The 16,657-nt window shown below is 59.7% G+C and overlaps 1 protein-coding gene across 3 annotated transcripts in view; it reads right to left on the bottom strand.

The window, feature by feature from the left end:
- Positions 1–1,993: 1,993 nt before the first annotated feature.
- The window catches only part of VAC14 (VAC14 component of PIKFYVE complex), a 101,424-nt gene continuing 86,760 nt past the window's right edge, over positions 1,994–16,657 (bottom strand). The window contains exons 15-19 of one of the 3 annotated variants that reach the window (XM_062586645.1): positions 15,914–16,088; positions 13,346–13,464; positions 10,913–10,992; positions 6,366–6,516; positions 1,994–2,833 (exon numbers count right to left, since the gene is read on the bottom strand). In XM_062586645.1, coding sequence (XP_062442629.1) covers positions 2,671–2,833; positions 6,366–6,516; positions 10,913–10,992; positions 13,346–13,464; positions 15,914–16,088 — 688 coding nt within the window. In that variant the 3' untranslated portion in view covers positions 1,994–2,670. The other 2 variants (XM_062586647.1, XM_062586648.1) reach the window with 2 other exon arrangements.

Raw genomic sequence — 16,657 nt, 5'->3', positions numbered from 1 at the left:
GCGCCCGGGCGGCGGCGGCGGCGCGGCGGCGGCGCGGCGGGGCCGGGCGGGGCGCGGCGCGGCGCATCGCCCCCCGGGCGCCCGCCGGGCTCAGCGGGCCCGAGCCGCCCCCCTGGCGGCGGCGGCGGCGGCGGCGGCGCGGGGCGCGGAGCGGGCGCGGCGGCGCGGGGCGCGGAGCGGCGCGGAGTGGCGCGGAGCGCGGCGCCCGGGGCGGCGGCGCGGCGCGGCGCGGGGCGGAGCGGGGCGGGCTCTGCGCGGCACATGCGCCGCCCGCCCCGCGGCCGGGGAGGAGAGGGGGCGGCCCCGGGGGTGCTCGGGGGATGCCGGCGGCGGGGGGCAGCCGGGGAGCCCCGGGGTGCTCGAGGGGAGCCCCGGCGGGGCACGCAGATGCCGGCTCTGGCGGCGCCGGGGGCTCTAGGGGATGCTCGGGAAAGGGCACCGGGAGCCCCGAGGGATGCTCGGGGCCCCTGGAGCCGGGGGGCAGCCGCGGTGGGAGCCTCCCGGGGGAGGCTTGGGAGGCAGTGCCGGGAGCGCCAGGGTTTGCCTGGGGGGCAGAAGGGGGGGGAGCCCCGAGGGCTGCTCAGGACCGGTTGGGGGGCAGCCCCGGGAGCGCCGGGGGCACTTCGGGGAGTGCTGGCAGGGCCCTGCCTCCAGGCCGGGGCTCTGTTTAGCCTCTCTCCAAGGGCTGTTTGCTCCCAGCTGCCTCCCTTAGCCGGCAGGGCTCACGCCTAGGTGTGCTGCAAGGAATCACCTCGGCGAGCGGTTAATCTTAACACCCTCCGGAGAGATTTTATAATCTCCGCAGCTCCAAAATGTTTGGGAGTGCTTAATTCCAGGACAACCTAAAACCCGTGGGAAATTCACACCCTCCCCGCGGACAAGCCCTTCCCCAGATCGTCCTCCCACCCGCGGGGATGCTGGAGAGCCGGAGCCGCTGCCGGGCTGTGCAGAAGCAGGCACGCGGCGGCAAATGCCCCTCTGCTGCCCGGAGCCAAGCCCCAGCCGGTGCAGGGCGCGGGCCGTGGGGGGCCGCCGCGTATCGAGGAGCACCAAGCACCTTTGCTGCTAGCCTCTCTGCAGGCCCCGTATCCACCCTCGAAGCTTGGCCAGGATCCGGGGCTGAGCTCTGACGCACCGAGTTGCACCTCGAGGGGAAGCGTTACTGGCTGCTCCTGGCGCGGGGAAGGTGCTCTGCGCCCGTCGGCGCTGCACCGGCGAGCGCTGGTCGAGAGACACCCATACGGAAATGATTAAAGCTCGGCGCTCTGGCAGCCGCCTGGAATTTCTCCCTATAAACTCTGTCCCCCGCCAGCCCCGTGAGTGCGGGAAGAGGCCGCTGGCGGAGGGGAGCCCCACGGGAGGCGCGGGGCTGCGCCGGGCGGCTGCGGGCAGAGCGCCGGCAGCGGCGGTCCTGGCCTGCATGAGCCTGCCGCCGGGCGCTGCCGGCAGCGTGGCCTGCGCGTGCCCGCGCGCTGTCCGTCCGTCCATCCTCTCCGCTCCCCGACCGGCGGTCGCCGGGCTCGGGAAGCTGGAGATACCCCCGTGCTGAAGGGCTGGCTGTTAAAATTAACCTGCCATGACCGGGTTTGGAAAGCCCTATCCCGGGAATGACAGGAATGTCTTTATCCCGGCCAAAGCAACCCTGGGTGCAGGGCTGTTAAAGAAACCCGTTGCAGAGCCCAGCTCTGCTGTAAACACGCCAGAAGCCATAAAAAGTGCGGAGAGGCTCAGCGCATTCCTCCAAGCCCCGGCGCGAGATCAGGTGAGGGCCTCGCGGGCACGGACGGGGCTTGCCGGGACCGGGCTTGCAGCCGGCAACGCCACATCACAGCGTCCCGCTCCACGGCGGACGGAGTTTCACCCTCGGGCGCCCGCCGGCGAGAGCTTGGACTGTGCTCCGGCCCTCGGAGCGGCGCCGGGAGGAAAGCGCGGTCCGGGCAGCGGCGGCCAAAGTCCCCGCCGGGCCGGATCCGAAAGCGCGGCGAGGCCGTGCTCTGCATCGCGCTTTTATTTTCGTCACAGGGAGCTTAACGCGGGAACAAAGAACGGCTTCGGCCGGGGCCGGGCAGCGCCAGCGGCTCAGCCGCGCCGGGACGCGGTGATGGGGGCAGCTCCCGAGTGCCCGCTGCGCGTGTGCGCGCGCGCGCGCGGGACAACGAGCGGAGACACCCGAGCGGCACCCGCCCGAGGGGAACGTCGAGTCCCGGGGCCGGGCGAGCGGAGACGCGGCGTCCCGCCAGCCCCGCGAGCTCGCGGGGCGCTCGTCTTTCCGGCGGGCAGCACGCGGTGTCTTCTCTTCCCGGCGCGTTTCCCCTCCGGGCGCGCCGGCCGGCGGCCGGGCCCTCAGCTGACAGTCACGGGGAAGGCGCTAGTGAAGCAGAGGGCACTTGGCTGGCCCTGTCGCAAGAGAAGACAACACGTGTTCTCCGGCGACGCTTCTCCGCGCGCCCGCTGCGGCTCGCGTCAGGTTTGGGAGAAGCCGGGCGCAGCCCGGGGTCCCCCCCGCGCGCGTGCACACACGTGCGCGCAGGGAAACCCGCTCCTTGCCGAGCGCTCGCCCCTCTCCGGCTGCCATCAAACCCAGCCGATCCTGCGGATCCGGCTGCGGCGACCGCGGTCCCCGTGGCCCGGTCCCGTGGCGCGCGCGCCGGCGGCTGCCTCCGGGGCTGCTCAGAGGACGACCCGCCGCTCCAGCTGCTCTCCCCGGCCGGCCCGCTGGTGCCGTGCTTCCAGGTGCTTGTTCTGCACCTTCTCGAAGTGCTGCAGCAGCTCCGCGTAGTCGATGTTGGACGCCGCCGACCTCTTGAAGCCTGCGCTAGACTTTGTGCCGTCCCTGCGGGGAGGAAGCAGAGCGTGAGCGGAGAGCGAGCGAGCAGGGCAGGCGCTCCTTGTATCGGCCGCGCGGCAGCGACTCGCAGGCAGCGCCGAGCCCTCCCGCCCGTCCTTAAGGAGCGAAACCCGGCTGCGATCGGCTCAGGCGTCGGGCTGGTGGCGAGGATGCCTTCTCCTTACAACGCCCACGCTGAAGCAACCAAGTTGACAGCGGTGGGCGAGGAACCGGCGGCGCGAGCCTTGCGCCAGGCTGCTCAGGTGCCCTCCCTGCCTCCATCCCACATCCGAGCCGGGGGCAGGCTGGGCAGGGGACCCTCCGGCAATAAGGGCGAAGAAGGAGGCCCCACCGGCGCTGCCAACACTTCCTTGGCCACGAGACCTAGGGAGCTGCACCCGTGCTGGCCGATGCCGGGCCTCGACAGACCCCGGGGCTGGCACCCCAAAGAGCCATTAACCCCCCCCCCATACCTCCCAGGACCTGCTTCCCAAGGGAACTGGTTGTCCCACTGGGTTGGAGCCCAAAAGATCCTAGAACAGGAGAGAGGGGAGCAGCCACGTCTGCGCCGGCAGCGGGCAGCGCTGGGCTGCATCACCCTATGTCTCGCTCCGTTACCGAAGGTGCTCGCGGGGCGCCCTGGGAGGCAGCTTCACCGCCGTGTCCGGGGAAGGCAAGGCAGGAGCAGCACGGGCTGCGAGGCTTTTCCTGTTTGGGAGGTTGCCCTGGCATCCGGGAGCCGCGCCGGGGACCGGACCACCCTTCCTGAGCTGCCCTGCTCCGAGCAGCGGTCAGGTCCAGGGCAGCGGAAACAACCAGCGACGCAAAGAGAAGACAGGAAGGGGATGCTGAGCCCAGGGATGCGCGGGGAAGATGCACCGTGCCGGGGAGCTCCCTCCTGCTCCTGCAGCCTGGACGCCGTGATCAGACCCGCTTTGCACATCTGCAGAGGGGATGGAGGTGTCCTGGTGCTGGGCCACAGCCTGGACATGTCCCTTGGGGCCTGCACGCCCATAACAGCCCACTCTGCACACCAGCTGCACTGGTGGTAGCACCAGTTCACAGGGCAGGAGAGACGTTCCCTGAGCAATCGAGGCCACCATGCTCAGCCCAAAGGTGTCTGCACTGGTTGGGAAACAAAACCCTGGAGAAAAAGAGGGTGCAGGGTTGGAGGCACCACCTAGGCTCTCACAGGAGCCTCTATCATTCGGGAAATGCCACCGGAGCAGGAGAAAAATCCCAGTCCCTTAGCTGGTATTGGGCCCATCCCAAACCTCCAAAGAGGGTTTTCTCCTTGGGATTAGAGGGACTTGGGAGCCGGAGGAGGCTGGTTCTGCTCCTGCCAGAGCAGGGAGGGACCACGGCACAGGAGCTGATGGGAGGAGAGGTTTCCCTTTGGCAGGATATTTTTGGGCTGGAGGTCACTCCCTGGAGCCCTGCACTTGGCCGGGCAGAAACCACACAAACGCATACGCGCATGAAGGTGATTACAGGGCTGGGGAGGGGAAAAAACCCAACAAAAACCCAAACCCTCTGCTTGAATATATGCCTCGGAGGGACGGAACGGCGCCCTGCCTCCGAAGGTTTAACCCCTCCGGCGCAGGCCGCTCCGGCCAAAAGCAGAGGAACGGTCCAGAAACGCTCCCCGAGCCCATGCCACGTGTCTGAGCCGCCTCCGCCGGACCGCTCTCCGGCATCGGCCCGGGCTGAGGAGCCTCCTGCCCGGGAGCAGGCTGCAATCGGCCCCGAAACGCAGGAGCTCCTGCCCCAGCAGAGGCTCCCCGGGCCGGAGCATCGTCCGCGCAGCCGGCACACGCGCGGCCCCCGGGCCCAGCGCAGGCCGGGTGCGTCCGCTCGGGCCAGCGGGCTGATGCCTCCCCACCGCGGCTCGCTCTTGACCCCCCGCTTTTCCCCGCGGAGGGGGCAGCCCGGGCTCGTCCGCCGCAGACGCAGGCTCCAACGTTTAAAGCAATGTAGGTCAGAGTTAATCAGCTGCTCGGGCTGTCTGACAGCTCTGATTGCGCTAAAAACCCGGCTGTCGGGGCCAAAGAAGAAAGGAGGAAAAATAAAAAAAAAAAAAAAAAAAAAAGAAAGAAAGAAGGGGAAATAAGCACATGCGCAACTCCCTCTCGCCCCCCAATTAAAATCAAGTGCGGGGCTGTGGGCATGAGCTCAAGCACCGGAGTCTGCGACAGATAAAAGCCGGCCCAAGGGACTAGTTAAAAGGAAAGGAGGGAGGCTGGTGGGGTTTTAATTCAGAAAACTGCACATCTTGGGAACTCTTCTTTTTTTTCCCCCAAAGCTTTGCAAAGGAAGACCAAGCCTTTAATGTATCCAGAGGCGTGCGCCGTCGTGGGGGAGCCACCTTCCTTGCTCATTAGCCAAGGCCTGAAGAGCAGCTCCTCCTGCCAGACAGAGTAGTCTGGCCAAGCCGGAAAGGGCCAGCCAGGCAGCAAATCCTTGCGATCTGCTGGAACGAAGGGATTTAGAAATACCCCGAGAGCCCTCTCCGGGGAAGTCCTGGAGCTGGCATAGACATCACCTGCTGGAGATCCCAGTGGGCGGGAGACCTGCAACCCACCGTGCTTCCTCAGCCCTGTTTGGCTTCACAGACCTCACGTGCAAGCGCAGAAGTGGGGTGGAAGGCTGGTCTGTGCCTCCCCGGCCATATCCCAGTCCTTGGGGCTCCCTGCAGCCTGGCCTGCTCCAGCAGGACCCTCCAGCAAAGGGCTGGAGATGTTCCTCCTGCCCCAGCGCTGCCCGGGCAGAGCCTGCAGCCTCTCGCTAACACACACACGAGCACAGCCTGAGCAATGCATTGCAGCGAGCCCTGCTCTCTGCCTCCGCCTCGCTAACCGGGACCGGTCCCCCCCCTCCGAAACAAGGCTGCCATGGAGCAGCACTAGCGGAGTGGTGCTCATTGCTGCGGGCCCTCAAAAGGCCATCGCTGGTCCGGGATGGACAGCCTTGGCCTGGCAGGGCCATCCCGGCCAATGTGTGCGTGAGTGACCGGTCCCTTTTTGGGCAAGGGGCTGAGGCTGGGGTGGGCAGAGCCCGTCACCCCGTGCGGACGCCCACCAGCCCGGCCAGCCACAACGGCTCGGCTCCGCGGCCCGCGGGGATGCTCCCTAAGCACCCCGTGGCAGCCGCTGGGAGCTGTGCCTTCTCTCTCCGTAAACCTCCTTCATGGCTCTGCTTGTTTCCATAGCGACCCCACAAGTGAAATTTTCCATCTCGGATGCCAAATGCCTGTGGATGAGGCACAGCCCTCCCAGGGTTACCAAATATAGACAAAAAACCCCGAGCGAGCGCTCCCGGACACAGGGCAAGGAGCAGCCGCGTCCACAAAGGAGCCACGGTGCGAAAGCAGACCGTGCGCCTGACCCTGGCTTTCTAGCAAGGCCGGAGAGGAGCTGTCACTGTGGGGCGAAGCCTCGTACTGCCGCTGCGGAGACAGCGCCGGCCCGGCCAGACAGTTGCCCATCTCGGACAGGAGCCCACTGCACACACGTGGTGGCCGGTTGCTCCGGGGACTTACGCAGTCTGCATGAGCTCGGGGTTGGGCACGCACTGCAGCCGGTGGGAGAGGAGCTGGAAGGCACTGCTCTGGGGCAGCAGCATCAGCAGGCCGTAGAGAGCCTTGATCAAGTAGGGGTTGTTCTTCACGTCCAGCAGCTGCAGGCGAAGATCTGGAAGCAGAGAGGAAGAAGGTGAAGAGGTAGTGAGAAGCATTTCACCTCCATCCGATTGAGCACGCTCTTCCCAACCCAGCTGGATGGTCCTGGAGAGGTTACAAGCCTCTGCCAGAAGGCCTGAGCAGGCACCAGCATTGCTCCATCCAACCTTTTCCACTCATCTGCCTCAGTGTCCCACCAACGCCAAAAAGCCCTCTCCTCAGCCACAGCTTACCGAGAGGGCAGCAGCTCCCCAGTCCTCCATCCCTGTTATAACAGGGCAAAGGACACTCATCCCACAGCCTCAAGGCTATGGGATCTATGTTATCTACCTAAAGACACATTTGCAACACGAGATTGCTCCTCAGCTCCTGCACAATTAGCAAACCTAGAAGCCTGAAGTGTCTCACACCAAGAGGGCTGTGTTACACTCTTCCATGGCCTCACTGGAGTGGAAGGGATCCTCTTCTATCACCCTTGGGCACCTCCTGTCCCTTCCTCACCTAACAGCAACTCACGCTTGAGCACAGTGTTGCTCAGCAAAGGGAAAACAACTTTCCTGCTCCATCCCTTGGGGTACTCAGAGATGGAAGGACCTATCTCCATAACAAGATGTACGTTTCCCTCCTTCCTTTAGGACTCATTTTAGCAGTATGTTTGCAGGGCAGTTTGGGCAGGAAGCCACACTCGATTCCTTCTGGGGTCCTAACGACAACTGAGCCATATTCCAGCTGCAAGCCCAGCCCAGCCTTGCAGACACCTGGGCAGCCAGACACAGCAGAAAGGGTGCTGTGAGAAGAGTTTCTAGTACCTAGGGCATCCGGCTGGCTAGACATCCACGGGCTCCTGGGCCATGCTGTGTTTTGCAGATGGCAGCCGATTCGATTTGTCCGGCCAACGTGAGCATGAGCACTAGGTAAAGGCAGGCAGTGATTCACTTACTTTGAAAACAAAGTCTACTCTTAGTGGCCAGCAGCCGAATCATGGTTGCAAATCCCTGCATTGGTCCACGAGCACCAGTCTCCTGTGGCAGGTGAGCTGGGTCAAATCCCAGCTGCTGAATGACTGAAGCAAGTCACCACCCTCCTGGTGACTCGGTTTCCCCAGCTGTGATTGAGGAAGGAGTAAGGGCATCCCCTACAGCCATAGGGTCTCACGCAGCAGGGCCACCTCCCAGCCTGACGCTCTGTTCCTTGGCCTGCCTGTCCCCAGCCAGGCCAGAGATGCAGCAGCCTCCTGGAAACGCTCATGCTTGCTGAGCTCCTGCACAGCTGCTGCACTGGAGAGCTAAGCATCTTTCTTGTGAGGCTGGGTTGCAGCATGCATCACAGAGCAATGCTTCCCGCTCTGTGCCAAAGCCGAATTCCTCTCCTTTGTCTGCTTCCCACCAACTCCTGCTTCCCCTTCCTGCTGAGAGGTCCCAGTGATCCACCACTTTTTAGTGCCCAGCTTTCCTCCTCACCTTTGCTGAAGTGCCTGCAGCTTTCAAGCAGATTGGTGGCCTGGTGGCCTTTTAATTTAACCCAACCCTTCTCAACCCCCTTCTCCATTCCCAAAATCAGCCAAGACCCTCTCCCTCCTTTTCGCCCTCTCCCTGCCTAGTGAGCCACAGTCCTGGATGCAGGCTGTGGAGCAACTCCCACGACAGCAGGTTGGCACACCTGTGTGCTGGACACGTGGCCGTGCTCCGCATGGGGCACACGCTGCCTCCGCAGCGCCCAGAGGCGTGCATTTCCCAGCACATGGGTGCTGCCACAGCCCTGACCCCACATCTTGGCTATCTAACATAGCTTTGCAGCATCTGTTGTCCCACAAACACATGAGTTTTCTCAATTCTGCTCCAGCTTCAGAGCCTCCTAGGGCAAACGAACCACCATCCAGCTGTCACAGCAAATGCAAAGCTCAAGTTCACAAGCACGGCCCCACTAGGAGCTTAGGAACAGCCGACAGGAAGGCTTGATGCCAACACTACCTTCGGGGAAAAGCACACAGCCTGAGGCCACACTGTAAGGATGCCCCATCAAGGCACGTGTGGCTGGGCTCTGCAGACTCAGCGTCCTGGTGGAACGGGGCCAACAAGGCAAAATTCAAAGGTCATGCTGTGCATGGCCTGAGCGATGATGCTCAGCAGCCAGGCGTGAAGCACTGGGGCTGGCGCTGCAGGAGCGCGTCCGCTGGAGAGATGTGCCAAGGGCAGGGTGGGTTTTGCATCTGCCTTCTTGTCTCCTTGGTTTATGCTTATTTGAGTCATCACCCTTTGGGCAGGTACTGTGGGCGCTACACAACGCTCACCATCATCAGAACCCTGTCTAATTTCCTGCTTGTTATAGCAGCTCTGGTGTCCCCCTGCAAAAGGGCTTATGCCCAGGGAGGCTGCTCTAGAGGAACATTTCTGTCCCTTACACAGAGGTGGCACTACTTGGACATCAAGGTGAGTGAGGTGGGGAACCTCCCAGGAATAGCTCAGGGCTGTAGAAAACCACCACTGTGATTCATCCCCGTGAGTCAGGAGGGGAACAGACACTCATATGATGCACATGGTGGGAATTTCAGCCTTGGGATGACACATGGAAAAGGGGAGACCTGCAGTGACCACCTTCACTGGGTCCTGGAGGTGGCCTTATCCTCTGGTGGTGACACCCATAGTTGTGGGCACAGCTCTGGGAGATACCTCCCTGGCACCCCAGGACTTCCCAGAGGGCTGATGTTGCCATCACTCTTTGCTCCTCAGCTTGCAGACCTGAGGGACCCCAGGCTTCTCCTGGGAGCGGCAGGAGCAAGACCTGCTACCCTTGCCAAACTTCACACTGCAGCTACTTTGTGCCTGGCCGTAGATGTTCCCCTCCGAGCAGCGGACAATTCCCCCTTGAAACCATTCCCATATTCCTCAATGACAGGCCTGTGGACCAAGATCACCCAGTGCCCCCTCCTACAGCCTGGCTGTAAGAGAGAGCAGGCACCAGGGAAGGAGGTTAGAGTATCCCTACATGCAGGGCCACTGCAGCCTCCCGGTAGCAAGGAAGACCCTGCCTTGCGATGCTCAGCACAGAGACGCTTTTCAGTTCACATGACCTCTGGGAGGAAGGTGGACTGGGAGAAGATTTCCCAAGGCACTCAGTCCCCCAAAGAAAGGATGGAACAGGCAAAACCAACAGGTCTACAACCACAGCACATCTAGCTCTAGCGTCAGAGCACCCCCAAAAGAGGTGAGTGCCTTCGTTAGAGATGGCGAAGGGGGACATAGATCAAGCAATTGTACTGCCTTTGCTACACTGGGCTGGTAAGATGGACACCAAGTTGCTAACTGATCTGAACCCAAGGGCACAGAGCTTTCTTCTTCCTCTAATACTACAGCAGGCAACACGACCAAGGACCGGGCCAAGTCTCCACTGCCCATCTACTTTAGCCCTCTTCCCCCAAATGTTCTTTAGCCCTGGAGCTACATAGTTCTCTTCCAAAGTCCTTTCTGGAAAATTTTCAAATGTTGGCCATGTCCAGCCCACCTCATCGTCTTGAGGGAGAAGAAGCTTCAGGACCAAATCAGCAGGTGGGATTGCTCAGCACCTCAAACACGTACAACCTTCAACCCAGCAAGGACCCCTTGCCCTCACACCCTCTGGGGCTGGGCTAGCTTTCCCTGGGCCAAGAGACAACCAAACACATTTGCTGGTATGAGAAAAACAAAAGCCAAGGATCACCCCATAAATACCCAAATTCACTTCTTCCCACTCCGTCTTCCCTGTCCCATCTCCCAGCACAGCACCCCTGAGCTCTGTGTCCCTGAGTCCTCAGCCAGGCCCCCGCAGAGTGGCCAGCTCAGCTGGCACGAGCAGCTCACGGAGAAGTGGGAGGTTGTGTTCCACTTCAGTTCCTGAGGGCTTACTCCCTGTTTCCAGAAGAGCTGCTTTCTTTGGAGAGAAGGGCCACAGCACTGCTCGCAGTGCCACTCCGCTATAAAATCCCCACGTGTACAAAGGTATTTGCTTTGCGGTGCCATGGCCTTGAGTGGCTTTCTGCAGCTGATGCCCTACACATGCACCACCGGAGATGTTCAGTCTGGCCCAGGCTCCCCCTGTCCTTTCCCATCCTTTTGTTCTGTGCCAATGCTGCTCGCTCTGTTAACCTATATATTCGGGGCAAGCTGCCTCCTCCGCAGCCTGCCAGTGTGCCCGCCCCTGACAGACAGCTCTAGTGGAGGTCTCGGCACAGCTCACAGCAAAAAGTCTCATAACTTCTGCTCTATTTATTTGTGCAGTGCTGTCACTTGTGATGAAGGAGAGGGGAGGGGACGTGCCTGAGGTGACCGAGCGAGCGAACACGCTGCGTGCACTTGCCATCCCTTCCCCAAGCTCCCCGCAACACGCGTTCAGCCGCTCCAAAGCCAGCTAGAAACGGTCGGTTTGAGCCTTACATGTGAATATTGGACACTCAATGAGCTGCACCAGCTTGTCCACTTCGGTGAGGAAATCCACTGTGACCTCCAGATCCCCGCTGGACATGGCTGTTAAGGATGCTACCTTGGAAGATGGTGGCATTTCACAACCTCTTCTGGAAAGCACGTTCCCTGAGCTGATCTGTCTGCTGCCAGCGCCATGCAGCAGCAGCCGGCTCTCCCAGGAGATGCTCGTTGCAGCAAGACCCCAAAGAGCGTTCCTCCGCACTGCTCCCCTCCACGTGGGCTGACGGGAACTGGCTCAGCCACGTGCGGAGACCTGATTTGTGCAGCACACCAAGCAGGGGCTTCCCTGCTGCGGCTTAATCTCTCGGTTATTATCTGCGCCAACGTTCCCCAGAGCCCGTGGTGACAGCTCTCCCAAACCCTCCCCTGCATCCGTGGCTCCCGCAGGAAGCGAAAGGGCAGGGAAGGCTTGCACAGAGGCAGCACGGCAAGGGTAAGAAGCAGCCCCGCAGGAGCGAGCAGCACGGTCAGCTCGGGGCTGAAAGGTCTGCAGGGTGGTCAAGGGCAGACGGGAGGCAATGTGACAGGCAGGCAGCGACGAAAGAAAGTCACGCTGCCCTTCAAGCCAGCAGCAGCTTTTTTTTTTACAGCGAGGGAGCCTTGTAGATCACTGCGACAGAAAGAAGAAGCAAGCGAGCGCGCTCGCTTTTGCACCACTGGCCCATGGGGACGGCACCGAGCTGATGCAGAGCGCTCCTGCCCCCCAAGATAAATGCCAGCGTACATTGGAAAGGGTAACCGAGAATGTTATTAAGCTTCTTCGTATGGAAATGTACTTAGGGAGTCTCAGATTTTGCTGGCACATGAAAATAATCATTACACTCCGCACAAATGGTGATCTCACTGGAACCGCCGGAGAACCACACGACGCTGGCTGGGGTCTGGCTGCTGCCTCTGCCCTCAGCGTGCTACACAAGGATGCGTTTCTGAGAAGCTCAGAAAAGGGGCCAAAAATACAGAGGGGCTGAGTGCAGCAAACCTCCGTTTAGCAGATGCTGGAGGCTGCACGCTGGCCGGAGGGGAGGGCGCCAGGATTTCAGAGGGAAGGGAGGCGGCTTGGAACGCACCTCTCCTTCCTGCAGCAGAGACACAGAAAGCCAAAGAGCAGCTCCAGTGAGATCCCAAGGGGCCAGCAGGCTCAGCTGATACCGTGGAGGAGACGCATGTAAATGCGCCAAGAAAAGGGGCATCAGTGTTTCGTCTGTCTGCACGAGCAGAGGTGGGAGCCCTCCTCCACATAACCTATCTGGGCCACAGCCACGCTGAGTCAGAGCTCCAGCTCTGGAGAGGTTGCCTGGAGGTATCAGCTGCCCCCACACACATACTAAGTCCTTGGCTCTACCTCGATGGCAGTGATCTGGGGCCAAGCCTGCGTTTTCCTCTTGTGTCTCAGCAGAGGATAGCAACCGGGGCCTGGAGTGAGCTACAAACCGGAAGGCAAGGAATGGCACGGCTGCTGCAGAGCCGAGGGTCAGCTGGGAGCTGCCTGGTGAGTCACTTCTCGGGGAGCACCAAGAAGTGGATTGAGGACAGAGGATTTAAGGAAACCCAGGGAGGTGGAAAAGAAGAAAAGAAACCATCTAGTATGCATGTGTTACTGGACATCAGTCCAAGAGGCCAAAGCCTTCATCTTCCTGGGAGGAAGGAGGTGCTAAGGAGCCTCCCCTTCTGAGCTGTTCCTGGGCAAAAAAAGGTCAGCACTCAGGCATCACATGCCTTCCTCTTTTTACACCACAAAAGCCAACACAAGGGAAAGAGATCTGGCCTGCATCCAGGAAATGCCGTCCTGTCCTGTCATCAGGCTGCTGGTGGAGGGACGCGCCCTGGTAATGATGGGCTGCAGGAGGGCGGCAAGCAAGAGGCAGCAGAGGCTTGGCCAGCCCAGTGGGGGCCCACTAGACAGCCCAGAGGTACAATGGGTCAGGCAGGGCACCAGGGCTGCCAGGAGAGCTCGAGGCCCTGCCTGACCACACGCTTCATCCCTGCCCCTGGGTGGGCACCATTCTCCAAGTCATGAGGGACCCAGAGCAGAAGACAAGCCCAGCTCTGCTCTCAGGGAGGGGGCACCAGTGATGAGGGGTGATTTCTTACACTCCATGGACTCAGGGGATTTAAAACCACCAACTGGACTCTGTCATCTTACTGCCAACCCCTTGTCCACAGTGGTGAAGCAGCACACGGAGAAAAGCAGGCTGCTCCTTACCCAGTGCACTGTAAGCACCCTCACCTGGGAACTCCTGAGCTTCCATCCAAATTGACCACCCTGCCACAACTCCAGCCTCGGAAGCCAAGGTCTGCAGTCTGTGGCTACTCTCCACTTCCTGCAGGTTCCTCAGCCTGCTCCCCTCTGCATAGGTGCCCTGCAGAAACACCCTCAAAGGATACAACTTCTGGATGAGGTCGTAGGCATGCTTGTAGTTTTGGGTAAGGAAACACAGGGACACAGTCGTTACAGGATTGTGACACCAAGAACGGTACAGGCAGCAGAACAGGTTACGGCTCTCCTGAGGAAAGAGGAAGCAATTAGGGGTTAGGCCACCAGCTGGAGCAGAGGACGTTAGGAGATAGGGAGCCACGGGTCCCCAACACCGAGTGACACTGCCAGCTCGGCCAGATTTGGAAGCCACGATCCCAGCCCTGCCAAGATATGACGGGACATTTCTGGAGTTCTGAATATACAAACATGCTCTAAATGACACACAAGCTGACCACAGGCCTGGGCCACAGTTGCCTTCATATTCCTGACTGCCCTCACAGCAGCTGCTGTGGTTGGACACATGCTGATAAATTCAGGCGATATCAAAAAAAGCGGTGTGTGTCTGCAGGGGAGGGGTGGCTGGAGATGCAGCCCCTGGATGCCTGCTGGCATGCCTTCTCAGCCCCCACCCCCTCCGGGGGACGCCTCTCAGCCCGCAAGTCAAAGCTCTGAGGAGCCAAGTAGCACCATTTTGACTCGATTTTAGGTGTGAGGCAGCAACATAGCTCCCAAGCTCCCAGACACGGGCTGGAAGGACCCACCTGGAGATAAAAATCCCTCAACAAGAGACCCAAAGGCCCAGCCACCAAGACCATGCAGGGCCACCAAGACAGTGGGCTGGAGGGCTGTAGTTAGTCCAGGCAAGGGGAGAGAACACTGTGTTGTTGGCCTTCAGCAAAACGCACGCGGTACCTACAAGGAAAAGTCCTTCTCCCTCTCGCTGTCCCACTTGGACTTCGCCGTTGCTGGAGGCAGTGGCAGCTGCTCTGGAAACACTGCAAGGGATGAACAGCTGAGGGACCATCGGGGCTTTGTGGGGATCTCGCCTGCCGTCACCTGTCTCCTACTGAGCATGCTGGGGGGACGAGACGGAGGTGGCAGCTGCTCGAGGGCTCGGCTGGCTGCACGGGAGCTGCGAGAGCACGCAGACTTTGTGATCAGCTTACACAAGGGCTGCTCTCTGACGCAGGGGGATAGACCCCAGTCTCCCTTGGGGAGAGGAAAGCAGAGTTGGACACGTCCTCCTAGGGCCCCTCAAGCCATCCCACTTGCCTGAAGTCGTTACACGCTGTCCCCCTGCTCGCTGGAGAGCGTGACTGTGCACCGGTTCTCACTGCCGATCAGCGCTCACACAAATACCTGCCCACAGAACTTGCATCTTGGCCAAGAGCTGGACCAGGACTCTGGGGAATAGCAGCTCAGCTGATTTCTAACCAGCTTCAAGCAAGTCATCTCTCTGCCTCAGTTTCCCATCTGTAAAACAGAGCTATTCTGTCCCTGCAAAGGAGCCTGGAAACACTGTTGTAATTTAGGACAGGCAGTGCCCAAAAGGGAACAGGCAGGTGTTCAGGAAGGAAGGAAGAAGACATTGCTTCATTTGGAAGAGCTGAAGCATAGACAAATATCAGAGGAAAGCAAGAAATGTTCAAAATGAAGCTTAGATGAAACATCCAACAGTCCATGAACACTCTGCTCCTGCAATAATGCTGCCTTTAGTCTCCAAAGGCTCTGGTCCCCAACCCACGCAGCCTAACCCGGAGTGAATGGCACCGGAAAATTGAGTATTTTAGGGCTGCTAATTATCAAGGATTAGGTTTCACATTCAGGACAAGCCTCTGAGAAGGAGTTTGATGAAGCACAGAAATGGATTGCTGGGCAGGTCTGGTGTCTCCAGAGCTAGAGATTTTTAAGAAAGCTTTAGATATGTGTTGGACCGAGAAATCTAGCTAGTTCTGTTTCAGAGCAAGGTAGACAGCCTCGCAGGCCTTTTTGGCCACGTTTGGTAGGCTCAGTGGCATTCTCAGGAGAAGACAGTGACATGCCACCACAGCTCAGCTGCTAAACTCACACAGGAGCCATCACACCTTCAAGCAGTGGCAGAGAAAAGTTCTTCCTTTATCTCACAGGGGCCAGATGTTCAGCATGTGGGTGACTTTCCACCCAACGTCCTGCAGCACTTTAACACGAAGCCTCAGCTGTCTACCAAAGCTTGAGCAAAGTATAAACTCATCCAAAACAGGCAATTGCCCATGACCTCCTCTTCAATGAACAGCCCAGGGAAATGCCGGGGTCAGGTCCAGGAAGTCTAAATCTTAACTATTGCACGCTCACTTCCTCATCCGCTGCTCCTCCCTTGACCATGCCCAGCTGGAACAAAAGCTTTGAAGCCACAGACTCTTTGGAGCATGCCAGGAGACAGCCGTAAGAAACAGAAAAAATACGAGGACCCCCAAGTTTGCACCTCCGCAATCCAGGTGGAGAGAAGCCGAAAGCGCCCCTTTTCCTTCTGCAGAAAGAGGGAAGGAACGAAGGAGCCGGCCCAAGGTGAGCTGTTGAGATCAGTCACACAGGGACTAAGCAACGAAAAAGCACCCCCAGGTAGCTTTCAGGTCACTGTCACCCTCACCGCATCCCCTGATATGGGTGTAAGAGGTAACTGAGCCTGCTCTCATGGACAGTGCTCCCACTCAACGTACCTGGGTTTTCAGGTCCTTCAGCTGATTTCTCAGCTGGAAAAGCTCAGAGGATGTTAGCAGGATGGTGTTCAGAGTATGGACCATTGTAGAGGCAAACTTGAGGTCCTCCTCGCGAAGCAGTATGTCTGCCATGGAGTGGAAGATATTTTCTGCATTCAGAAGCAGACAGAGCTGTCTGTGTATCACAGAGAACAAAAAAGAAAGGCGGGGGGAGATGGTTAATTAGTGCAGCTGAGAACCTGAGACCACACATTCCTGCAAAAAATGTTCACAAGTGATAAACATGGGAGCATCAGAGGTTGGAAAAACTCGCACGTTGCCGTCAGAGTTGAGCTGTCATAGGGCAGGATCAGACTCTGCGTTTATAGGGTACAGATATTCAGACCAGGACACAGCCAGAGGAGGAACTGTGCCCCTTACATCTTGACGCTGAAATGCACCCTCAAACATGCTGGTCCAAGACCTCCTTGGCACCTGCTAGCATGGCTTGCTGCTGATTCAAGGCCCCCGTTGACCTCTCTAGAGGCAGCTCTCGGCATTGATTTCCAGTCTGTCCCCTGACAACCGTGAGGAGCACGCGGTAGCATGGTTATGGAGGAACTTCTAAGATCCAGCTAGACTAGTATCCCTCTGACACTTGTGAACGGGTAGGGAGGAAGCGTAAGCACCATGATAAAGCTAAAGCAATCTTTTGGGAGTATTTCCCTCCCAGTCCCCAAGACCTCCGGAACCAGAGACTGTCCT

The sequence above is a fragment of the Rhea pennata genome, chromosome 13 (genome assembly GCF_028389875.1).
Source record: "Rhea pennata isolate bPtePen1 chromosome 13, bPtePen1.pri, whole genome shotgun sequence".
NCBI lineage: Eukaryota > Metazoa > Chordata > Aves > Rheiformes > Rheidae > Rhea > Rhea pennata.
This window is presented reverse-complemented; position numbering and strand designations above follow the sequence as displayed.